Source organism: Bombina bombina, chromosome 1 (assembly GCF_027579735.1).
Source record: "Bombina bombina isolate aBomBom1 chromosome 1, aBomBom1.pri, whole genome shotgun sequence".
NCBI classification, from domain to species: domain Eukaryota; kingdom Metazoa; phylum Chordata; class Amphibia; order Anura; family Bombinatoridae; genus Bombina; species Bombina bombina.
The window spans coordinates 1536380369-1536408156 of NC_069499.1; the positions used below are offsets into that span (position 1 = coordinate 1536380369).

General features: G+C 40.0%; 1 protein-coding gene across 1 annotated transcript in view; it reads left to right on the plus strand.

The window, feature by feature from the left end:
- LOC128654585 (myosin-4-like) overlaps window positions 1-27788 on the plus strand; it is a 192927-nt gene that overhangs the window by 59739 nt on the left and 105400 nt on the right. The window contains exons 15-18 of the mRNA XM_053708583.1: window positions 39-109; window positions 17040-17127; window positions 19509-19626; window positions 21306-21429. Coding sequence (XP_053564558.1) covers window positions 39-109; window positions 17040-17127; window positions 19509-19626; window positions 21306-21429 — 401 coding nt within the window. The remainder of the gene's footprint in view (window positions 1-38; window positions 110-17039; window positions 17128-19508; window positions 19627-21305; window positions 21430-27788) is intronic.

The following is a 27788-nucleotide window of genomic DNA, read 5'->3' on the forward strand; positions in this document are numbered from 1 at the left end:
TTCAATACAGCAACTCATATTGTATTTGTGATTTGCAGCCAGCAGTGGGGGCAAAGCTGGGAGTAAGAAGAAAGGTTCCTCCTTCCAGACTGTGTCAGCGATGTTCAGGGTATGTTCCTTATAACCCCAGACTGTGTCAGTGACGTTCAGGGTAAGTTCCTTATAACCCCAATTACAGACTGTGTCAGTGACGTTCAGGGTAAGTTCCTTATAACCCCAATTACAGACTGTGTCAGTGACGTTCAGGGTAAGTTCCTTATAACCCCAATTACAGACTGTGTCAGTGACGTTCAGGGTATGTTCCTTATAACCCCAATTACAGACTGTGTCAGTGATGTTCAGGGTATGTTCCTAATAACACCAATTACAGACTGTGTCAGTGATGTTCAGGGTATGTTCCTTATAACCCTAATTACAGACTGTGCCAGTGATGTTCAGGGTATGTACCTTATAACCCTAATTACAGACTGTGCCAGTGATGTTCAGGGTATGTTCCTTATAACCCCAATTACAGACTGTGTCAGTGATGTTCAGGGTATGTTCCTTATAACCCCAATTCCAGATTGTGCCAGTGATGTTCAGGGTATGTTTCTAATAACCCCAATTCCAGACTGTGTCAGTGACGTTCAGGGTATGTTCCTTATAACCCCAATTACAGACTGTGTCAGTGATATTCAGGGTATGTTCTTAATAATACCAACCACACATAATGAGGCCTATTTATAAAATGTCTGTCGGACCTGATCCGACAGTGTGGATCAGGCCCGACAGACATCGCTGAATGCGGAGAGCAATACGCTCTCCGCATTCAGCATTGCACCAACAGCTCTTGTGAGCTGCTGGTGCAACGCCACCCCTTGCAGATTCGCGGCCAATCGGCCGCCAGCAGGGGGGTGTCTTGTGGCGATCTCTGTCTGCCTCATCAGAGCAGGTGGACAGGATTATGGAGCAGCGGTCTTTAGACCGCTGCTTCATAACTGCTGTTTCTGGCGTGTCTGAAGACTTGAATTATTGATAAGGTAGAGAACTGGCACTAGTTGTAGTATATGCAAGGAATTAATGGATGATAAGTCCGGTGCTAACCCTACAACATTCATACAAAATATATAAGGTAAGAGAACCTAAGGGTAAGGGTTTAAACAGCACTCCTTCCTGCTAAAGTAGCTTAAAAAATTTAATTGTTATTGTAAATAAAGTTAAAAATTAAGGATAACACCTTAAAAAAGTACCCACTAAGCTGCTGTAAACCTTGTCCCCCTGTTTCCTGGCCGATAGCAGCTCCCTCGGCTTCAGGTGGCAGGGACAAGGTACAGCAAGTTAAAACCAACAAATTGTGCACAGAAGTGCTTACAGAGAGCACAAACGCGTTTCGGCTGTACTATTCAGCCTTTGTCAATGTGATGAGACAAACCGAGGCCCGGGTGCCACCCTCTTATATAGTGCTCATAACCGGTCTAATACCAATCATATGTTTCCCTTTGAAACGCCCTTTATTTCGCCAATGGAAGGCTATATGCTAGGGGCATGCAGGAAAGCCTGTATCTGATAGGTGTTGCTATTTCATCTTCGGCGGTAATGATTCGTTGTCAGATGTAAACATTGTCGACTCTGTTTAATTTATTGTATATGGTTCTGATCATTTGCAGTAACATATGTTAAGCTGACATAGTGGTAATCTATATCATATCGTTTATACTCCCACTTACAGTATTCATAAGTTAGACATCCTTGCAGTTTAACACTAGTTCGTTTTTTAAACGTAATTGAGAGCGCAGGTTTCCGTAAGTATAGTTTTCACTTAATTCTGCATTACATAAAAAAAGTATGGGTTTGCAAGTTACAAACTGGTATAATGGATTTAATACAAGGTCCTCTCCTCTATACATATTAGCAATATTATCTTATATCACGTTTAATTCATACTCGCTTATTTCTAAGTTCATGAGTATCGCAGTTAACTTTTAAAATGGATTTGCCGTAAGTGACAGTTGAAAGTTTAAATGGTACACGTAGAATCTCCAAACAGGTTCTTATTTAAATTTATTTCATCTCAAAAATGATCGACTTATAATGAGTGACTAAGAGCTAAAATTTATATCCTATCTGTTCTACATTCATATACCAATAAAAAAACTTTTGCACAATTTTGGTCTATTGTTGACAGATAATTTCGGTATTATGGATTCCAATCATACAGTACATTTTCAAACATTTTTAAAGGTTATGTGTATGTATATTCATTTCATAACGATCATTCTAATCTGTCAAACTGAGTAATGACGGCGACTGTTAAACACATATGGTGCGCATTTCAGTAATACTGTATATGTCTTATTTTTGTGTTTTCCAGTAACAGCAGTGATGTTTGCGTTCTACAGAAATTATTTGTTCATTCAGTAGGCGTATAAGTCTACGATAGAGGAGGTCCCAACAATCTTAATTTTATGGGCTCCAGTGTCTAACATCCTACGTAGTCCAAAAGCTAACATGTCTCAGAGATTAGTTGGGTGGTGATCATGGTGTATATGAGTCAGAAGCTATAATCCATGAATTGTCATTTTGAGTCTAATGTTAATTACACTTCTAGGATGATTAGTACTTTATTAATGATTTATACAATATATACATAGAACTAATACATCTGCCCATTAAATATAAACCAAGGATATATATAGAGATGGAGTTAGACAAACGCCATTACTCTGTATAGAGGTAATTCTAAGTATAGGGTGTTATTCCAACTTTGCATTAGTATGACGATACATATGCATAGTTTATGGAAAACACGATGTGTAGCTTATTGTATAAATTTTCACAAAAGTATTAATTTTAAACATAATAATACCAATACGATTGAACTAAGTTATTAGAGATTGTCATCAAGAAGGTTATAAAAAGTACTATGGGCGGCAGATAGACATTATATTTCATTATGTCTATCTGCCGCCCATAGTTAGAGTTGATTATTAAATGGTCGGAATATTCATCATCAAGTTACCATTTAAGATCACCTTACACAGTTGGTATATCCTTAAGTATGACTCAAAATTATTTGTAGCCATTCTTATAGCGAATAATAGAATACAAAATTAAATAAGATACAGATTATAAATACTATTAGTTATTAATCATACAGTTTAAAGGAATACCCAATAATTATTAGCTTCATTCATTCCGTGTGGCATCACTGTATTTAGTTTGAATATCCAGCCTGTTTCCTTTTGTAACAGAATATTTTCAGTGTTACCACCCCTGATACCAGCCTTAACTCTTTCTATACCCCAGCATTTGAAGGATGTAGTTTTACCTGCATGATATAGCAGGAAATGTTTAGCTACACTTGTAATTTTTTTACCTTCTTTTTGGTCTTTTTGGGCGTTACGTATATTACTGAGGTGTTCTGTAATTCTGGTGCTCAATTTGCGAGTTGTCATGCCTGTGTATATCAAATTGCATGAGCATGATAAACAGTATATGACATTATCACTCTGACAGTTGATATGAGTTTTTATTTTCCATTTTTTTGAAAATCTGTCAGTGATAAATTCTTTTTTAATCATAAATTGGCAGGTTTTACAATGACCCCATGGGGTAGAGCCTTGATGGATTGTTTTTGTATTCCTATTTCTATCAAAGTGGCTTTGCGTGAGATTATCCATCAAATTTCTGGCACGTCTAAAAGTAAAGGATGGTCTGTCTGGTAATAACACTTTTAACCGTTCATCACTTTGAAGGATATGCCAGTATTTTTTAACAATTGAGCTCACTTTCTCACTTTGATTACTGTAAGTGGATATAAATCTAATAGTATTTTGCTCTGATGCACATTTTTGTTCTTGGGTTTGAGAAGATCTGACCTGTTTTTAGCTAGTGCTTTTTGGTAAGCCTTGGCTAGTAGTTTCCTAGAGTAGCCTCGTTGAAGAAGTCTGTCTCTTAATTCTAATGCCGATTTTTTAAAAGAAGCTATGTCTGTACAGTTTCTCCTAATTCTAAGATACAAGCCCTAACTGACTGCTCACTTAAGTTGATAGGTTATATCATAGAACATGAGACTGATAAATTAAATTCAGTAACTGAAGAGATCAATAAACTAAGTGACAGTTTAAAAGTCTATGAAACAAGGGATGATTTCCAAAAATAAAAAAATAAAATTAAAACTGATGTGGAGAGATTTTGCCAAGTTTGTCTCTGATAAAAAAGAAAAAAAGATTGACAGAGATTTAAATGATTATTCCCAAGGAAAAGTATATTCCTGGAAAAAAAGTACTAACCAACTTTCTGATTCAGAAGGCACTGATATAGAATATGAATCTGGGGATGCAGAAACATCTGACAGTGAAGTTACTCCCAGATCTATACTTACAAACAGCAATAAAAAATCTAAACCACACACTAACATAAATAAAATCCCTTTAGCCGTAGAGGGCGAGGTAAGACATCCTCAAACCAGACGAAAAGTTTGGTTCAATCAAAAACGGTTAAAAGTGTTAATACCAGACAGACCCATCCTTTACTTTTAGACGTGCCAGAAATTTAATGGATAATCTCATGCAAACTCATATCAACTGTCAGAGTGATAATGTCATATACTGTTTATCATGCTCATGCAATTTGATATACACAGGCATGACAACTCGCAAATTGAGCACCAGAATTACAGGACACCTCAGTAATATACGTAACACCCAAAAAGACCAAAAAGAAGGTAAAATAATTACAAGTGTAGCTAAAAATTTCCTGCTATATCATGCAGGTAAAACTACATCCTTCAAATGCTGGGGTATAGAAAGAGTTAAGCCTGGTATCAGGGGTGGTAAACACTGAAAATATTCTGTTACAAAAGGAAACAGGCTGGATATTCAAAACTAAATACAGTGATGCCACACGGAATGAATGAAGCTAATAATTATTGGGTATTCCTTTAAACTGTATGATTAATAACTAATAGTATTTATAATCTGTATCTTATTTCATTTTGTATTCTTATATTCGCTATACGAATGGCTACAAATAATTTTGAGTCATACATAAGGATATACCAACTATGTAAGGTGATCTTAAATGGTAACTTGATGATGAATATTCCGACCATTTAATAATCAACTCTAATATAGAATATACACATAATGAAATATAATGTCTATCTGCCGCCCATAGTACTTTTTATAACCTTCTTGATGACAATCTCTAATAACTTAGTTCAATCGTATTGGTATTATTATGTTTAAAATTAATACTTTGTGAAAATTTTATACAATAAGCTACACATCGTGTTTTTCCATAAACTATGCATATGTATCGTCATACTAATGCAAAGTTGGAATAACACCCTATACTTAGAATTACCTCTATACAGAGTAATGGCGTTTGTCTAACTCCATCTCTATATATATCCTTGGTTTATATTTAATGGGCAGATGTATTAGTTCTATGTATATATTGTACAAATCACTAATAAAGTACTAATCATCCTAGAAGTGTAATTTAACATTAGACTCAAAATGGCAATTCATGGATTATAGCTTCGTGACCTCATATACACCATGATCACCACCCAACTGAATGGTTAATACCACATAATAGAACAGTATTCTGGGACATTTTTATATTGTCTCTCTCTGAGACATGTTAGGCTTTTGGACTACGTAGGATGTTAGACAACTGGAGCCCATAAAATTAAGATTGTTGGGACCTTCACTATCGTAGACTTATACGCCTACTGAATGAACAAATAATTTCTGTAGAACGCAAAAATCACTGCTGTTACTGGAGAATACACAAATAAGACATATACAGCATTACTGAAATACGCACCAAATGTGTTTAACAGTCGCCGTCATTACTAAGTTTGACAGATTAGAATGATCGTTATGAAATGAATATACATATACATAACCTTTGAAAATGTATGAAAATGTATGATTGGAATCCATAATACCGAAATTATCTGTCAACAATAGACCAAAATTGTGCAAAAGTTTTTTTATTGGTATATGAATGTAGAACAGATAGGATATAAATTTTAGCTCTTAGTCACTCATTACAAAGTCGATCATTTTTGGAGATTAAATAAATTTAAATAAGAACCTGTTTGGAGATTCTAACGTGTACCATTTAAACTTTCAACTGTCACTTACGGCGAATCCATTTTAAAAGTTAACTGCGATACACATGAACTTAGAAAGAAGCGAGTATGAATTAAATGTGATATAAGATAATGTCGCTAATATGTATAGAGGAGAGGACCTTGTATTAAATCCATTAACCAGTTTGTTACTTGCAAACCCATACGTTTTTTATGTAATGCAGAATTAAGTGAAAACTATACTTGCGGAAACCTGCGCTCTCAACAATTAGGTTTAAAAAACGAACTAGTGTTAAACTGCAAGGATGTCTAACTTATGAATAATGTAAGTGGGGAGTATAAAACGATATGATATGATATAGATAACCACTATGTCAGCTTAACATATGTTAATACTGCAAATGATCAGAACCATATACAATGAATTAAACAGAGTCGACAATGGTTTACATCTGGGTACATCGAATCATTACCGCTGAAGATGAAATAGCAACACCTATCAGATACAGGCTTTCCCACACGCCCCTAGCATATAGCCTTTCATTGGCGAAATAAAGGGCGTTTCAAAGGGAAACATATGATTGGTATTAGACCGGTTATGAGCACTATATAAGAGGGTGGGCACCCGGCCTCGGTTTGTCTCATCACATTGACAAAGGGCTGAATAGTACAGCCGAAACGCGTTTGTGCTCTCTGTAAGCACTTCTGTGCACAATTTGTTGGTTTTAACTTGCTGGTACCTTGTCCCTGCCACCTGATGCCGAGGGAGCTGCTATCGCCAGGAAACTGGGGGACAAGGTTTACAGCGGCTTAGTGGGTACTTTTTTAAGGTGTTATCCTTAATTTTTAACTTTATTTACAATAAAAATTCAATTTTTTAAGCTACTTTAGCAGGAAGGAGTGCTGTTTAAACCCTTACCCTTAGGTTCTCTTACCTTATATATTGAGTCTGAAGACTTGCCAGAAACACGGGCCCTCAAGCTTTTGGAGCTTGATAAATGGGCCTCATTATATGGATTTTGACTTTATTTGACAATATACTTTATCTCTTGAAGGATGTTAAAGTCACTGTATAAATATATGGTGTATATCACTGAATTACAAAAATACTGCATATAAAGGACTAGATTACGAGTGGAGTGCTATTTATCGTACCCGCTCATGCCGCTAACTCTGGCTAGAAGTAAGCTTTTTGCACACGTCCAAGTAGCATCTTACAAGTTGAAAGTAAAAAGTTTTTGTACAAGCGCTAACCCAACACACGCAAAAAAGCCGAACATGGAATATTGCAACCTTGTTAACGTATTCCCTCCAGAAAGTTCAATGTGAGCGTGAAAGTGGGGAAAAAAACGTACACCCTTACTCGCGCTAACCAGACAAAAAATATTAATATTTCAACCTTAGAATGTTTCTTCATATAAGAGAATCCCTGTTTTAATAGCCAGATATGCTTATCAGCTCTATAAGATTTTAACATGCTCTCAATAAATGGTGTTTTTATTTGTTTAAAAAACCCATTTCTGTTTCACATCATTTATTCCTGTAAGGCTGATTGAGCCCAGCGGGGAGTAGCTGACATCCCGCACCATGGTTCAGTGAGATGAGACACTGTGAGATCTCAGTTTGCAGGTTGGGGTGCTGCTCCTCTTGTGAGTATATTATTTGTTATTTATTCCACCAAGAGGCGCCGTCTTTTTATTTCCTCTTTGTCTTAGATCATCCAGTCATGTTTTTGAGAAGAGCGGCCACTACAGTTTCCTAATAATAAGACTTTCTTTGGGAACATTTGGACATTTTCTTTTCTGAAATCCTAAGGGATTCAACTTCTGGGACTAGCGTATTCTTGGATCCTGAGAGCTAACACTGATTGGGAAATTTGCATATCAGAGAATAGTTCTATATATATATAATTAAATATTCCTCTATATATCTGGGTTTTTTTTTAAATATATTTCTATATATTATATATGTGTATATATATAGTATATATATATATAGTATATATATATATATATATACAGTATATATATATTATATAGATTATTAAAATATATATACAGATTTTTTAATATATAGGAATATCTATTAATAAATACTTTATAAATACTTAGAACATATTCCCCATATTGTAATGTACAATATTTGCAGTACATACACAATTAAACTCTTTATTAAATATAAATATTGTATAAATATGATTTTCCATCATTTCAACTACTTGACTGCAACTAATGCACTTATATACAGTACTGTATGTCTCTATATGTATATATATTTATGTGTTATGTCCTTTTTTTCCTAACACCTGAGACCTCATATCTTATAACCTTTGTATGCAGTGTTTTTCTTTAATAATTTTATTAGACCGTGTTATTATGAGTGTAACTGTATTTTTAAATATCATTTTTATGTGTTGTGCAACTTTTAGTCAAGCGTAACAGTTAACCAGAGCTCTGAAGTTGCGTGTTAAATTCATTTTGTTAGCGTGAACACGGTTACTTTCAACTTGTAATATGTGGCGCAAAGAGGCCGCGATAAACCACTTTTCGCTTTTGCACAACAGTTAGGAGTGCCACTCATAATCTAGCTCTTTTCTGCAATCAATAGTGCTGTCTATTTTGTCTAGTCTGCCATGTTGGATAGCGTGGGTGAGCTAAATCCCGCACACAATAAAAGTCATGTTGGAGTATTGCGTGAGTGCTTAGCCGATGGTGCACAAATTGTGGAGGTATTTTTGATAGTGCTTGAGGTGCAACACTTAAAGGGACATAAAACCCACATTTTTTCTATATAAATCATATAGCATACAATTTTAAACAACTTTCCATTTACTTTTAACTATCATATTTTCTTTGTTATCCTTGTTGAAAACCTGGAAGGTAAGTTCAGGAGTGTGCACTTTCTGCAGCAATTTTGCAACAATGTTATACAATTAGCAACGAGCACTAGATGAACAGCACTATTTCCTGCCATGTAGTGCTCCAGTCATGTGCTCGCTACCTATTTAGGTGTCTCTTTAACAGAGGTATAACATGAGAACAAAGCAAATTTAATAATAGAATTAAATAGGACACTATTTTTTAATTGAATCCTCAATAGGAGATTATTTGGCGGTATGTTATTCCGCTAGAGCGTTACTTATACCGCAAAACGATCGATTCCGCAATCAAAGACCAGTAGTTATGGATTTTGCAAAACAAAAATGTTACACAAAAGTCATAAAAATATGTTAGGAAAGTACAAACACCCATAGAACTACCTATTCACCCCTAAACTGCCTTCCCCCCACATCGCAAATAATATAATAAACCTACTAACCCCTAATCCACTGCCCACCCACATCGCGACTACCTAAATTAAAGTATTAACCCCTAATCCGCCGTCCCCGCTAACACTAAATAAAGCTATTAACCTTTAAACTAAACTGCCTTCATCCTCCCCCACATTGACAACATAAATAAACCTATTAACCCCTAAACCACTGACCTCCCCACATTGTAGCTCCCTAAATAAACCAATTAACCCCTAAGCCGCTGGCCGCCCACATTGTGCCAAACTCATTTGAACCATTAACCCCTAACCTAACACCCGTTTACTTTAAATTAAAGTTACAATATTATTACCTTAAAATAAATAAAAACTTACCTGTGTAATAAATAAAACCTAAGCTTAAACTATAAATAAACCTAACATACTATTAAAAAAAAGAAGATACCAAAACTAATAAACCTAAATGACAAAATTAAAAAATCCTAACACTACAAAACCCCTTTCCCCCCAAACTAAGGCCTAGATTTGGAGTTTCGGCGGTAGCCGTCAAAACCAGCGTTAGAGGCTCCTAACGCTGGTTTTGGCCGCCCGCTGGTATTTGGAGTCAGTGATTAAAGGGTCTAACGCTCACTTTTCAGCCGCGACTTTTCCATACCGCAGATCCCCCTACGCCATTTTGCGTAGCCTATCTTTTCATGGGATCTTTCTAACGCTGGTATTTAGAGTCTTTCTGAAGTGAGCGTTAGAGCTCTAACGACAAGATTCCAGCCGCCTGAAAATAGCAGAGTTAAGAGCTTTCTGCTAACGCCGGTTCATAAAGCTCTTAACTACTGTACCCTAAAAGTACACTAACACCCATAAACTACCTATGTACCCCTAAACCAAGGTCCCCCCACACCGCCGCCACTACGATTAAAATTTTTAGCCCCTAATCTGCCGACCGCCACCTACGTTATACTTATGTACCCCTAATCTGCTGCCCCTAACCCCCCCGACCCCTGTATTACATTTATTAACCCCTAACCTGGCCCCCCACAACGTCGCCGCCAGCTACTTAAAATAATTAACCCCTAAGCTTCCGACCGCAAAGCGCCGCCACCTACGTTATCCCTATGTACCCCTAAGTCTGCTACCCCTAACACCGCCGACCCCTATATTATATTTATTAACCCCTAATCTGCCCCCCTCAACGTCGCCCGACACCTGCCTACACTTATTAACCCCTAATCTGCCGAGCGGGGACCTGAGCGCTACTATATAAAGTTATTAACCCCTAACCCGCCTCACTAACCCTATCATAAATAGTATTAACCCCTAATCTGCCCTCCCTAACATCGCCAACACCTAACTTCAATATTAACCCCTAATCTGACGACCGGAGCTCACCGCTATTCTAATAAATTGATTAACCCCTAAAGCTAAGTCTAACCCTAACACTAACACCCCCCTAAGTTAAATATAATTTAAATCTAACGAAATAATTATCTCTTATTAAATAAATGATTCCTATTTAAAGCTAAATACTTACCTGTAAAATAAATCCTAATATAGCTGACAATATAAATTATAATTATAATTATAGCTATTTTAGATTAATATTTATTTTACAGGCAACTTTGTAAATTATTTTAACCAGGGTACAATAGCTATTAAATAGTTAAGAACATTTAATAGTTACCTATTAAAATAATAACAAATTTACCTGTAAAATAAATCCTTACCTAAGATATAATTAAACCTAACACTACCCTATCAATAAAATAATTAAATAAACTACCTACAATTACCTACAATTAACCTAACACTACACTATCAATAAAGTTAATTAAACACAATTGCTACAAATAAATACAATTAAATAAACTAGGCTAAGTACAAAAAATAAAGAAAGAACTAAGTTACAAAAAATAATAAAATATTTACAAACATAAGAAAAATCTTAAACAAATTTTAAACTAATTACACCTACTCCTAAGCCCCCTAATAAAATAACAAAGCCCCCCAAAATAAAAAAATTCCCTACCCTATTCTAAATTAAAAAAGTTACAAGCTCTTTTTACCTTACCAGCCCTGAACAGGGCCCTTTGCGGGGCATGCCCCAAGGATTTCAGCTCTTTTGCCTGTAAAAAAAAACATACCATACCCCCCCCCAACATTACAACCCACCACCCACATACCCTAATCTAACCCAAACCCCCCTTAAATAAACCTAACACTAAGCCCCTGAAGATCTTCCACCTTGTCTTCACATACCAGGTTCACCGATCCGTCCTGGCTCCAACATCTTCATCCAACCCAAGCGGGGGTTGGCGATCCATCATCCGGTGCTGAAGAGGTCCAGAAGAGGCTCCAAAGGTCTCCTCCTATCCGCAAGAAGAGGACATCCGGACCGCAAACATCTTCTCCAAGCGGCATCTTCAATCTTCTTCCATCCGGTGCGGAGCGGGTCCATCTTGAAGCATGCGACGTGATCCATCCTCTTCTTCCTTGTCTCCCGACGAGATGACGGTTTCCTTTAAGGGACGTCATCCAAGATGGGGCGTCCCTCAATTCCGATTGGCTGATAGGATTCTATCAGCCAATCGAATTAAGGTAGGAATTTTTCTGATTGGCTGATGGAATCAGCCAATCAGAATCAAGTTCAATCCGATTGGCTGATCCAATCAGCCAATCAGATTGAGCTCGCATTCTATTGGCTGATCGGATTTAAATTATATTTAACTTAGGGGGGGTTAGTGTTTAGGGTTAGACTTAGCTTTAGGGGGTAATCAATTTATTAGAATAGCGGTGAGCTCCGGTCGTCAGATTAGGGTTAATAATTGAAGTTAGGTGTTGGCGATGTTAGGGAGGGCAGATTAGGGGTTAATACTATTTATGATTAGGGTTTAGTGAGGCGGGTTTAGGGGTTAATAACTTTATTATAGTAGCGCTCAGGTCCGCTCGGCAGATTAGGGGGTTAATAAGTGTAGGCAGGGTTGTCGGCGACGTTGAGGGGGGCAGATTAGGGGGTTAGATAGAATATAATATAAGGGGTCGGCGGTGTTAGGGGTAGCAGATTAGGGGTACATAGGGATAACGTAGGTTGCGGGCGGTTTACGGAGCGGCAGATTAGGGGTTAAAAAAAATATGCAGGGGTCAGCGATAGCGGGGGCGGCAGATTAGGGGTTAATAAGTGTAAGGTTAGGGGGTGTTTAGACTCGGGGTACATGTTAGGGTGTTAGGGTGCAGACGTAGGAAGTGTTTCCCCATAGGAAACAATGGGGCTGCGTTAGGAGCTGAACGCTGCTTTTTTGCAGGTGATAGGTTTTTTTTCAGCTCAACAGCCCCATTGTTTCCTATGGGAGAATCGGCACGAGCACGTTTTTGAGGCCGGCCGCGTCCGTAAGCAACTCTGGTATCGAGAGTTGCATTTGCGGTAAAAATGCTCTACGCTCCTTTTTTGGAGCCTAACGCAGCATTTGATTAAACTCTCGATACCAGAGTTAAATTTATGGTGCGGCCAGAAAAAAGCCCGCGGAGCGTTAACAGCCCTTTTACCGCCGAACTCCAAATCTAGGCCTAACATTACAAAAAATAACAAAATTTAAAATTAAACAAAATAACAAAACCTAACATTACACAAAATAATACACTCTAAAATTACGAAAAATAAAAAAATCTAAGATTTACAGAAAATAAAATAATTATCCAAAATAAAAAAAATGAAACCTAATCTAATACCCCAAAATAAAACACCCCCTAATCTAACACTAAACTACCGATAGCCCTTAAAATGGCCTTTTGTAGGGCATTGCCCTAAATTTTAACAGCTCTATTACTTAAAAAAAATACAATTATTGCCTAACAGTACAACACCCCAAAAAAATAAAATGACCAAAACAATAAAAAAAACTAAGCTACCCATTGCCCCTTAAATGGGCATTTGTATGGGCATTGCCCTTAAAAGGGCAATCAGCTCCTTTACTGTCCATTAAAAAAAATAAAAAGCCCGAATCTAAAAAACCCCCACTAAAAAACAAAAAAACAACAACTAACACTAGATAGAAAAGGTTATAGGGGCGTTGTTTCCAGCTTAAGGGATCATACGTTGCCCCTATAACCTTTTCTATCTAGATAAATCTTATTTATAAGACCGAAGGATCTTATATTAACCCCTTAAATGACAAGTGACCGTACCAGGTACGTCCTGCAAAAACTTGCAGTTAGTGACAATGGACGTACCTGGTACGTCACTTGTCTAAGAGAGTGCTGGAAGCGATCGCAATCGCTTCCAGCAGCTCTCAGGGTATTGCAGTGATGCCTCGATATTGAGGCATCCTGCAATACCCTTAGAAAGCATCCGATGCAGAGAGAGCCACTCTGTGGCCCTCTCTGCACCGGTAGCGATGCGGCCGGTTCGTTGGTGGGTGTGGAGCGCAACTGGGAGGCGGGTGGGCGGCCCATCGCTACCCGGCATCCGGCTCCTGTTAGTGGCAATGTGCACGCCGGGTGCCGGGAGCGTGCGGGGGGCGCGCAATGCGCGTGGCGCACGCCCGCGATCACCTACCCCACACTGACACCAATGAGTGGGGAAGAGGGGGGGAAATATATATATATGAGGATCTGGGAGGGGGAGGGGGTTTGGGGTATTGTGGGGGGCTGCTACACTACAGAAAAAAATAAATTAGTAATAAAAAATAATTAAAAACACTTTTTTGGGGGGCAAATTGGGTTACTGGCAGACAGCTGCCAGTACCCAAGATGGCGGCAATTAGGTAGGGGAGAGGGTTAGATTGCTGGGGGCGGGGGATCATGGAGGTTGGGGCTAAAGGCAGGAGTTCCATCACAGCTAAAACATTTTATTTTTTTTATTAAAAAAAATAAAAAACTCCTTTTATTTAGTACTGGCAGACTTTCTGCCAGTACTTAAGATGGCGGGGACAATTGTGGGGTGGGGGAGGGAAGAGAACTGTTTGGGAGGGATCAGGGGGGTGGGATGTGTCAGGTGGGAGGCTGATCTCTACCCTAAAGGCTAAAATTAACCCTGCAAGCTCCCTACAAGCTACCTAATTTAACCCCTTAACTGCTGGGGCAATAATTTACGTGGGTGCGCAGCAGCATTTAGCCGGCCTTCTACTTACAAAAAAAGCAACCACAAAGCCATATAAGTCTGCTATTTCTGAACAAAGGGGATCCCAAAGAAGCATTTACAACCATTTGTGCCTTAATTGCAGAAGGCTGTTTGTAAATAATTTCAGTGGAAAACCTAAAGTTGTGACAAAATTTGTGAAAAAGTGACTTTTTTTTATTTGATGACATTTGGCGGTGAAATGGTGGCATGAAATATATACCAAAATGGGCCTAGATCAATACTTTGGGTGTCTTCTAAAAAAAAATATATACATGTCAAGGGATATTCAGGTATTCCTGACAGATATCCAGGGTTCCAATGTTAACTAGCGCTAATTTTTGAAAAAAAGTTGTTTGGAAATAGCAAAGTGCTACTTGTATTTATGGCCCTATAACTTGCAAAAAAAGTAAAGAACATGTGAACATTGGGTATTTCTAAACTCAGGACAAAATTTAGAAACTATTTAGCATAGGGTGTTTTTTGGTGATTGTAGATGTGTAACAGATTTTGGGGGTCAAAGTTAGAAAAAGTGTGTTTTTTTCAATTTTTTCCTCATATTTTATATTTTTTTTTATAGGAAATTATAAGATATGATGAAAATAATGGTATCCTTAGAAAGTCCATTTAATGGCGAGAAAAACGGTATATAATATGTATGGGTACAGTAAATGAGTAAGAGGAAAATTACAGCTAAACACAAACACTGCAGAAATGTAAAAATAGCCATTGTCATTAAGGGTAAGAAAATTGAAAAATGGTCCGGTCATTAAGGGGTTAATAGGGTGTTTGGGATCTTTTAAAATTCCAGCGCTCTACTCATTCACACCCATTAAACAACTAACACTAACCCACTAAATAGGTAGTCACCATTCCTGAAGACCGGCGGTGAAGGTCTTCTTCCAGGCAGCTCCATTTTCAATCTTCATCCCGGTTTCGCTGAGCCATCTTCATTCAGGGGTCGCAGAGCTAAGGCGGCACAGATCGAAGCAGGATTGGCGACGGTGCTGACTTACGACATGGAGGCTCCTCTTCATGCGATCATCCGCCGCACACTGAAGCTTATAAAAGGGGTACCTTGCATTCCTATTGGCTGAAAATTTCAAATCAGCCAATAGGATGAGAGCTGGTTAAATCCTATTGGCTGATTTAAAAAATTCAGCCAACAGGAATGCAAGGTACCCCAATATAAAAGGGTTACCTTGCATTCAAGCTTAAGTGTGCGGCGGACAATCGTATGAATAGGAGCCTCCACATCCGACGTCAGCACCATCGCCAATCCTGCTTCCCTACATGCTGTCTCAGCTCCGCGACCCCTGGACGAAGATAGAAGATAGCTCAGTGACACCGGGATAAAGATGGAGCTGCCTGGAAGAAAACCTTCACTGCTGGACTTCAAGAATGGTGAGTACCTATTTTGGGGTTAGTGTTAGGTTTTTTTTTAGTTTTTTGGATGTTTTTTTTTTTAGATTAGGGTATTTTTTTGTTTTAATGGGCAGTAAAAGAGCTGAATGCCCATACAAATGCCCCTAGGGGCAATGGGTAGCTTATTTTTATTTTTATAGTTGTCTTTTATATTTTTGGGGGGATGGGGGGGGGGGGGGGTTGTACTGTTAGGGGGTAATTTGTATATTTTTTAAACTAAAAGAGCTGTTAAACTTAGCGCAATGCCCTACAAAAGAACCTTTTAAGGTAAGTTTTTATTAATTTTAAGGTAGTTATATTGTAACATTAATTTAATGTTAGCCAGTGTTAGGTTTAGGGTTTAATAGTTTCATTTAGTTTGTCGCGATGTGGGGTTGGCGGTTTAGGGATTAATAGGTTTATTTTAGTAGTAGTGATGTGGGGGGATGGCGATTTAGGGGTTAATAGTTTAATTTGGTTTGACGTGATGTGGGGGTCGACAGTTTAGGGGTTAATAGGTTTATTTTAGTAGTAGCGATGTAGGGGGACAGCGGTTTATGTGTTAATAGCTTTATTTAGTGTTGGCAATGTTGTTGGCCGGCGGTTTAGGGGTTAATAGGTTTATTTTAGAAGTAGTGATGTGGGGGGATGGCAGTTTAGGGGTTAATAGCTTTATTTAGTGTTGGCGACGTGGTTGGACGGCAGTTTAGGGGAAGGCGTTAATGCATTCGCCATTTCACAATAGCAGGTGTTAGGTTTTTTTCCCAACACTTTTTCACCATTGATCTCTATGGGGGAAAATTGGCACGAGCATGCCAAGTCTAAACTATTTTTTGGTGCGGTATGGGGCTTACCGCACCATACCGCACAACAAAAGAAAGATTTTTGTAACTTGTAGTGGCTGCGGTATAGAAATAGCGGTACGGATCCATTGTGCGCGGTGTGTACGCTACGGCTATACCGCACAACTTGTAATCTTCTCAATCTGAATTATGAAAAAAATTGGGTTTTATGTCCTTTTAAAATGTTCATATATTTAGTGTATCAAATGGCGGTTTGGATAAAAGCATTCCCAGATATTAAGTAAAGTTCAACATGTAAAGTAATTACAGTTTATATAATACAACTAAATATCCTGGAGGATTCTAATTTAAATGTATTTTTTCATTGCAGGAAAATCTGAACAAACTAATGGCTAATTTAAGAACAACTCATCCTCACTTTGTACGTTGTTTGATACCAAATGAGACCAAAACCCCAGGTAAATATATGTTTACAAAAAAATGCAAGAGATGAGTTACTTAATGATAGAATGAGATGTTGTAGTGTTTTATATTTTTTTATTGGATTTTGAAAGGACAAACAAATGTCTCTGTGCTCTAGTGTTTGTGGTACTGCTGTCCACCAATAGAGGTGTGGGAGTTTTTCCTGTCAGCCAATTAACTTCTATCTCATTGAATAAAGGCAAAGTAAAAGCATGCAGTTTTAACTAAACCTTCTCTCTACTATATATAGTTCCTTTAAAACATTTAAAAGGCGACATTTCTTTAAGCATTTTCTATAATCAAAACAAGTGTTAAATATTTGTAACTCATTTGTGTAGATTTACTGTTAAAATAAGTATTTGAAGGAAAATGGGCAGCCTGTGGTATAAATAATGTAAATGGTTATAGAATGTGTAGGATAAAAAAAGAGAAGTTATGGTAACACCAATACCATACTGCGAAACATATGAGGGGAGGTATACGGCTTGTTTGTGATTTATAGTGACAACTGTTATAAAAATGGTCAAACTTACAGTTCTAAGATAAGATACAGCACAAGTTGTTAGAATCAATCAATATGGGCCATATTACAAGTGATGCACTATATAGCGCTTTCTCTCACGCATAAACACTGACTGAAGTAAATATTTACAAGTTGAACGTAAATTGTTTGAGCGCGAGCGAAAGCTGACGCGCACTAACTTGAGGACTTCAGATATACGCATCAGACCAACTGCACTAACCCGAAGGTAGTTAAGGAAATGTTTACATTCTAGTGTTCTTCACATATAAGAAAATGTTTTATATATTTTCTCAATAGATATTTCTAGATATTTGTATGTTCTGTAAAATATAAGTTTATACCATTTATATACATATGTTTGTATACACACATACACATGTATATATGGTGCAACATTTTTTAGTGCTTAACCTATACATGAGATCTTTAGTCTCACTAATTCAACAAGCCCCACTTTCAAATTGTAATGCACGTACACATATTATTGCGGGCACAATATTTTAATATTGCACGCGCTAGCTTTAGCATTCCACTTATACTCCAGCCCTATATAAGGAGTAAAGGCGCTTAGAAAGGTGTAGATAGGTGATGGATTATACACTGTGGTACATGGAAGTAATATGTTTATGATAGAATAGAATCTTAAAAATGGCATTGAAGAGTAATTGATAACAGATCAAATTTAGGGTTACCATGCCAACCCTTTAAGAGAAAATATATAAAATGGTAGTGGCTACACTCTGGATTCAAATGTTAAGAAAAAATTCTTATGTATCTCAAGCCAAATTCCCACCATGATTGTAGAAGTGTGGCAAGTTGTGGATTAGGATATCCTGCGCTCAGCAGAGCATAACAGTGAACACATCTTTAAAAGGACACTAAACCCAACATTTTTCTTTCATGATTCAGGTAGAGAATACAATTTTGAACAATATTCCAATGTACTTCTATGCTCTGATTTGCTTCATTCTTTAGATATCCTTTGTTGAAGAAATAGCAATGCACATGGGTGAGCCAATCACACAAGGCATGTATGTGCAGCCACCAATCAGAAGCTATTGAGCCTATATAGATATGCTTTTCAGCACAGGATATCAGGAGAATGAAGCAAATTAGATAATAGAAGTAAATTAGAAAGATGTTTAAAATGTAATATTCTTTCTAAATCATGAAAGAACATTTTTGAGTTTCATGACCCTTTAACTTAAAGGGACATTAAACACTTTGAAATGATAATATAAAATGATAAATTATGTGTATATATATATATATATATATATATATATATATATATATATATATATATACACACACACATTCTGCAATATACTTTAATTATTTTGTCCCCTTTTCCTATAATTCCATTCTGAGGTTTTCTGTTCCTGATAGAAATGAAAGTGCAGAACTCTGTTATATTCCACACAGCCTCTGTTATATTCCACAGCCATTGGCTGAACACTCTAGTGATCTAATTGGCCACAGAAGAGAAGGTAGCCTAAGTTACAACATGGCAGCTCCCATTGTTTTATAGACACTAAAACTTTACACTTATTTTGTCAATATTTAAAAAGCTAATGAAAATTTTAAAAAAACAAATATGTTTTCTCAGACTATTCTTTTCTTTGAATGCATCATTCTATTTAGCATTTATTTTGTGTTTAATGACCTTTTAAGATTAGCTTAAAAAATGATTATTGAAAAACAGGTTTGGACCTAAAGAACCTTCTAGTTGTTTTCTAAAATCCATTGCTTTGTAATATAAAAAAAAAGTTGTCTAAATAGGTAGTGCTTTTATTGTATTTTATAGAAAACACAACTTTTTTTTCAAGAAGTAAAGATATCTTCCTTTGATAGGTATGATGGATAATGAGCTAGTTATTCATCAGTTGAGATGCAACGGTGTGCTGGAAGGAATTAGAATTTGCAGAAAAGGATATCCAAGCAGAATTCATTATGGAGACTTCAAACAGAGGTAAAATCTAAGTGAATATTCCTCCAATAGAGACCTGAAGTTATGTATACAGGTTGGTTGAAACAATGGATATAGTTATATGAGATTAGCTTATTAGCCTTAGATGAAGTCGTTGTTTGTCTGAAAAAAATGATATTAGAAATCCCACACAAAACTTGTAATTGGCTGCATATATTGATATGAATGAAAAGAGATGCTGAGGTCTTCTGCTTTGGTTAAGGACATTTGATTGCACTTATGGGTTTCATGGGTGGGAGAGAAACCATGCATGACGCAGAATAGGGGCTGTGGGTGGTTGTTGCTCATTTTGTCCTGGGAAGGTGGGTATATATTTGGTTTGCTATAAAAGGGACATTGTACACTAGATTTTTCTTTGCATAGATGTTTTGTAGATTATTCATTTATATAGCCCATCTGTTAGTGTTTTTATAAAAATGTATAGTTTCACTTATTTTTTAATAACATTGTGCTGATTCTCCTAACTCCTAACCAAGACCCACAGTGTCAGATGTATACGCGCGTTTACAGACTCCTGCAGGCTTCTGTTTATGTTATCTGTCTTTTCATATGCAGGGAAGGGGGGGAGGTGGGGAGTATCTGCTCATTTTGTTTACCCAGCCCCTTTCAGTGACTGTCCTAGACTACCTCATCAACAGTGCTAAACATGGATCTTCTAAGTAAGTTTTTAAAAGGTTTTATACTGGTTTTATACTTTTTAGATCAGAATCTGTGCATATTCTTCTTTATAGTAGTGTCTATTACATGCAGTTATATACAAATTGGTGTATACTGTCCATTTAAGTGTTTAGGTGCTGAGTTCTGGGGACGCAGATTGTAATAGTATTGGTGGTTGATGGCATTGGTGCTGAATAATGAGACTGGATTGTGATTGAGCACTATTAATATAGGTTGGGTTATGGTTGATTGCTGGTGGAGGGTATGTTATATGTAAGATGTTGGGTGCCACCATAAGGTACCACTGTTATAGGTGGTAGTTTCCATGGGGGGGTACTGATTGAAGCAGGTTGAGGGATGATGAACATTGAATGACTGCTAGGTACAAGGGCAGCACAAATTAAAGTATATTGTTTGTGCACAAGTGAAACACGATGCGAGGTACCTTTGGATGTTGCAACCCTTTTAACATCTTCTTCCCAACACTTATCACTTATGTGTATGTGTGTATAAATATATATATATATATATATATATATATATGTGTGTGTGTGTGTGTGTTTACACATATGAATACATACATACATACAAACACAGACACACACATATATATATATATATATATATATATATATATACATATACATACAATATAGCCCTTTCCATTCAAATACCTTGTCATATACTATATACCTATTAACCCATATAAAAAATGTATATATTTTGAATATTTATATGAATAAGTTTTATTAGATAATGCTTATATGAGTGTAACACTTTATTTTAATGTTCATTTATGTTGTGTTTGGTGCACATTTATTTTTAGCCCTAACCATTTGCGCGAGGCTTCCAGTTGCGCAAACCCAACAAGCCCAAATTTAGATTGAGCTTGGCGTTTTGCATTTACTTTCCACTAGTAATACGCACGCAAGATAAGGCACCACTTGTAATCTAGCCCACTGTCTTAACACATTCAGTAAGTTCAATGTTGTTTCCTTTGACAGATATAAAGTACTAAATGCGAGTGCAATACCAGACGGGCAATTCATTGACAGCAAAAAGGCCTGTGAAAAACTCCTTAGCTCCATAGACATTGACCATACCCAATATAAGTTTGGACATACTAAGGTTGGTATTTTTAACAAGACCTCAGAGTTTCTCATGAATATATTGAACTAATATACAGCATGTCAGCATGTAAATACACAATGAATAAAGTAAATTAGACATCTTGAATACTCTGTTGTGAGATATTTCATAGAGGTTGGAGACATAATAATTTTTTTGTTCTCACAGTAATTAAACCCCAATGTAATGCATATAATTAAACTTTCTTGTATGCATGAGACACTTTCCAAAACTGTAATAAATTAATGTTAATTGGATGGGTTGTTCTTTATACACATTTCCTGATGGAATATTAGAAGATGTGAGGTCCTAATATCCTCTTATTGGCTTGCTCCCAATCTATTGAAACTTATGAAACTTATTGGCTTGCTCCCAATCTATTGAAACTTTTGAAGCTTATTGGCTTGCTCCCAATCTATTAAAACTTATGAAGCTTATTGGCTTGCTCACAATCTTTTGAAACTTATGAAGCTTATTGGCTTGCTCCCAATCTATTAAAACTTATGAAGCTCAGTGTTCATTGAGATTTATTTTATGCATGTGTCTGTATTTCAAGTTAGCATCTATTTTCTATCGTTTGATGCTTATTAGGTGTTACAGAAGCATTAGTTATTTTGTTGTGAAGAGCTTATTTCCCAGCAGCAATGCCTGAACCAGCAAGCCAGCGCCTAAGAAGGGCTCCAAGAAAACCGTAACAAGTATCATTTCATAAAGAGTTAACTCTTTTTTTTCAGCTTTTAGAAACTATTGTCTAATCACCTCTGGAGCCAGACTGCTAATTGATAAGATGAACTTGTAAACTTGTTAGCTTAAGTACTGTAATCCTATTGTGGCCTGTCAAAGGACAGTGCTCTCTATCTAAATGTGTGATGGGGGATTTTGTGCTTCCCCCCCTCTCCCCCTGGGAGTGCCCTGTGTGCATGTAACCTTAATAAAAAGCAGGCTGGGCATCCCAGTCCTGAGTTCTTGTTTGACCCTCAATCGCAGCGTTGACTCGTTTTTGTGGGCAGAAGGGTATCCTAGCTGTACTGCAGCTAAGGGAGATTATTCTATATTTGCGAGACTCATATAGAATACTATGGAAAGCAGCTTCTCCCCTCTTTAGCAATAGGGATCCAGGCTACTAAGCGGTCCATCTCTCAGCGAGACTAAGGGTAACCGTAACATTTGGCGGCAGCGGCTGGATTTTCCTGGATTTCCTAGGAGAGGTACAGAATGGATGGAGAGCGCTTACGAAAAATTGAAGCGTACAACCCTAAAAGATTTACTTGAAAGCAGAGGGGGGTACGCCAGCAACCGCCCGAGGAGAGAGCTGATCGCAGAATTGACCGAACTGGATCAGAGCTTCACAATGGCGGAAACACCGACCACGATTAGTGACGAAAAAACCAGGATTGTTCGGGAAAGGCTCTCATTATACGGGCCGAACCCCTCCATGGAATTGGTACAGCAGTTGATGGCGGAGGCGGACGAGGATATACGAGAGACTCGAGCCCACGAACTCAACCTAGCGAACGCACACCGCAATGCTGAAGCCCCGCAGGTAATCATCCCTGTCGAAAATGCTGGGAGGCCCAAGATACCCTATGCGGCATTTCGACCCTTCCTAGAGAGCGAGACAGGGATTGATGAATATTTGGCGGACTTCGAAAGGCAATGTGCCCTGCACCAGATTCCCAACAGAGAGTGGCCCACGATATTGTCTGGGAAACTATCCGGGCGAGCCCTGGAAGCCTTTCGTACTCTGGGTGCTGAGGAAGTGACACAGTATGAGCTAGTTAAGGAGACACTGTTGCGACGGTACGCTGTAACTCCGGACACGTATCGCCGACAGTTTCGGGGCACGGAAAAGAAGCCTAACGATACCCATATGGAATGGGCGCACCGAATGCGGAGAGCGGCAAATCACTGGCTGAGCGGAAGTAAAGCGGTGACTGGGGAGGAAATTTTACAATTGTTTCTCTTAGAACATTTTTATAATGGCATGGAACAGCAAGGGAAGGAATGGCTGCGAGACAGGCGGCCTTCTACCTTAGAAGAAGCAGCCAAATTGGCCGATGAACATTATGACTCCCGTCTTCACGAACCCATGAACTACCGAGCTCCAGCACGGGTCGAACCCAGAGAGGTTTACCGTGCACCCCCTCGTGCTGAATTCCGAGCCCCGGTGCCCACAGGGCCCGTCCGACACTCAGGACCACCCAATAACAGCTCTGAGCGTCCCAGACCGACTTGCCACCGATGCAAGCAACCAGGGCATTTCATGGCTAGCTGCCCCCTTAATACGCACCAGACACCCAGGAATTACAATTACCCCTCTGGGTCCTATCATCCGGCCCGGGCCCTCTGTGTTAACCAAGAGGCCCCTATGGAGGGATATGTGGGGCCGCTTCACGAGGCAGACCCTGTATATGCTGCCTCAGATAACCGCCAGCACCATCGGCAGAGGGTATGGCTCGAGGGGCGATCTACCGAGGGATTGCGAGACACAGGGGCTACTATCACGCTGGTACAGAGTCATTTGGTGCCAGAGCACAAGCGATCCGGACAGACTGTGGCCGTTAGAGTGGCGGGGGGGGATGTGTACAAAATTCCAACAGCTAAAGTGCATCTTGATTGGGGAGCGGGAAAGGGGGCTGTGAACGTGGGCCTAATGGATAATTTACCTGCCGAAGTACTACTGGGCAACGATTTGGGCCCCATGACTTCTGCCTATGCTCCAGTATGCAACAACGAGGCGGACCCAGTGACTACACGGGCCCAAGCCCGGACGGAGCGAGAGCTCTCACCAGTGCGGGAGACACAGGTAAGACCTACCCCGACCTTGCCTGACAGGTTAGGCCCCATACCCTGGGACACCCCAGATGCTTTCAAGGCAGAGTCTAAGACTGACCCGACCTTACAAAAGTACCGGGAACGAGCAGAGACCGGAGGGGGCGGGGCAGATAACGAAACATTCTTATGGGAAAAAGGGAAACTATACCGCTGGACAGAGAAAAGGGGACAGCGTAGGCGACAGCTGGTAGTGCCCCACAAATACCGTCAAGAAATCCTCAAAATAGGCCACGACATCCCCTTAGCAGGCCACCTAGCCGTTACCCGTACCCTACACCGCATTACTCACACGTTCTTTTGGCCAGGGGTGCACGCTGACGTTAGAACTTACTGTAACACCTGCGATGTGTGTCAACGAGTAGGAAGGCGAGGCGATCACCCTAAAGCCCAGCTAGTAAATATGCCCATTGTAGAGGAACCCTTCAGCCGGGTTGCTATTGACCTAGTGGGACCACTGGCTACCCCTAGTCCCTCCGGTAAGCGATACATTCTTACCGTAGTGGACTACGCTACCAGGTACCCAGAGGCTGTCGCCCTATCCAACATACAAGCGGATACGGTAGCGAATGCACTAGTACAGGTGTTCTCCCGGGTAGGATTTCCAAAAGAAATCCTATCCGACCGAGGCACCCAATTTACGGCTGAATTGACCCAACAACTCTGGCAGGTTTGCAAAATTAAGTCCCTCCTGAGCTCCCCATACCACCCCCAGACGAACGGGCTGTGTGAGAGGTTCAATGGGACCCTCAAGCAAATGCTCAAGACGTTCACTCAGGAATACCGAGACTGGGAACGCTTCCTGCCGCACCTCCTATTTGCTTATCGGGAGGTGCCCCAGGAAACGACAGGGTTCTCTCCCTTCGAGTTGCTCTACGGAAGAAAGGTACGGGGACCCCTAAACCTGATCCGGGAGCACTGGGAGGGAGAGATGGAGGCTGACGGTGTCCCAATTGTGCCATACGTGCTGGAACTCAGGGACCGAATGGAGCAATTAGCCAAATCCGTGCGGGCTAATCTCCAGTTGGCCCAGAGAAGACAGAAAGTATGGTACGATCGGGGGGCCCGAAAGAGAATCTTCACCATAGGACAAAAGGTGTTAGTACTTAAGCCGGTGAAGACAGACAAATTGCAGGCGTCCTGGCAGGGTCCCTACCAGATCGTAGAGAAAAGGGGAGACACCACTTATGTGATAGCTAGCTGCCACGACAACAATCTTAGAAAGACATTCCATGTAAACATGCTCAAGGAATATTTTGAGCGACCAGAGAACGTGACGGCCGTATGTTGTTCCCCTCAGGAAGACCCCGACAGTTTACCCATTCCAGACCTATTAGAAAAGAGCCTCCCCACAGGTATAGTGGCGCAGGTTCAGATAGGGGACCGACTTAGCCCCACTGAAAGGGAGCAGCTCAACCAACTCCTCCAGTCCAAACACCTCACCTTCTCCCTGAAGCCAGGGTACACTACTTTAACCACCCACCAGGTAGATACTCCGGGACAAGCTCCCTTGCGCCAGGCTCCGTACCGAATCCCTGAAGCAGTTAGGACAGGAATGAAGAAGGAGATCGATGAGATGCTCCAGCTCAGGGTAATTGAGCCCTCCGATAGTCCCTCGGCCTCCCCAGTTGTCTTGGTGCCCAAGAAAGATGGGACCACCCGGTTCTGCGTAGACTATCGGAGGCTCAATGAAAAGACCGTGACGGACGCTTACCCTATGCCCAGGGTAGACGAGCTACTCGATCGTATAGCCAGGGGAAATTACCTGACCACTATTGACCTCTGCAAAGGTTACTGGCAGATTCCCCTGGCCCCGGAGGCTATCCCCAAGTCGGCATTCGTCACTCCATTCGGCTTATATCAGTTTAGGGTAATGCCGTTTGGGATGAAGAATGCCCCAGCTACATTCCAGCGCTTGGTGGATAGGCTCCTGGATGGCTTCCAGAGTTTTGCTTGCGCCTACCTGGACGACATAGCGATCCACAGTGAGTCCTGGGAGGACCACTTAGCTCATGTGGGAATGGTTCTGGATCAGATCCAGGCTGCTGGCCTGACTCTGAAGCCAGAAAAATGCCACTTTGGGATGGCCGAGGTACAGTACCTGGGTCACCGGGTGGGGTGTGGAAAGCAGCGACCAGAGCCGGCCAAAATAGAAGCTGTCGCCAATTGGCCCACCCCCATCACTAAGACTCAGGTCCTAGCCTTCCTGGGCACGGCAGGGTACTATAGACGGTTCATACCAGACTACAGCACACTTGCCAAACCCCTGACTGACTTGACCAAAAAGAACTTACCTCGACAGGTCCTGTGGTCTCCCCACTGTGAAACGGCTTTCCAGGCTCTCAAAAATGCTCTAATTAACGCTCCTGTCTTGGCAGCCCCAGCCCTTAACAAACGTTTTATCGTCCATACAGATGCTTCCATGTTCGGGCTGGGAGCCGTCCTCAGCCAAGTAGGCGAAGATGGAGGGGAGCATCCAGTTGCCTACATCAGCCGGAAGCTCCTGCCCCCGCGAAGTCAGCTATGCAGCGGTCGAAAAGGAGTGTTTGGCTTTGGTGTGGGCATTAAAGAAATTGACTCCCTATTTATATGGTCAGGAGTTCACTCTGGTCACCGACCATAACCCGTTGGTGTGGCTGAACCGGGTCTCTGGAGATAACGGCAGGCTATTACGTTGGAGCTTATCGTTGCAACCCTTCAATTTCACCATTACTTACAGACCTGGGAAACAGAATGGCAACGCCGACGGGTTGTCCAGACAAACCGACCTCAGCCCCGCATAACCAGCGGTCTGGACAGCCTTAGTCTGCCCCGAAAAGGGGTCAGACCGTGTCTGCCAGAGTGTTCCACAGAAAGGGAGCACTGTTACAGAAGCATTAGTTATTTTGTTGTGAAGAGCTTATTTCCCAGCAGCAATGCCTGAACCAGCAAGCCAGCGCCTAAGAAGGGCTCCAAGAAAACCGTAACAAGTATCATTTCATAAAGAGTTAACTCTTTTTTTTCAGCTTTTAGAAACTATTGTCTAATCACCTCTGGAGCCAGACTGCTAATTGATAAGATGAACTTGTAAACTTGTTAGCTTAAGTACTGTAATCCTATTGTGGCCTGTCAAAGGACAGTGCTCTCTATCTAAATGTGTGATGGGGGATTTTGTGCTTCCCCCCCTCTCCCCCTGGGAGTGCCCTGTGTGCATGTAACCTTAATAAAAAGCAGGCTGGGCATCCCAGTCCTGAGTTCTTGTTTGACCCTCAATCGCAGCGTTGACTCGTTTTTGTGGGCAGAAGGGTATCCTAGCTGTACTGCAGCTAAGGGAGATTATTCTATATTTGCGAGACTCATATAGAATACTATGGAAAGCAGCTTCTCCCCTCTTTAGCAATAGGGATCCAGGCTACTAAGCGGTCCATCTCTCAGCGAGACTAAGGGTAACCGTAACATTAGGTAAAGTGAATTTTTTTTCTACCTATACAATGATCACTGTTGATGCCCACAGGGATTGTGTTTACTCTATGGGGCCGATTTATTAA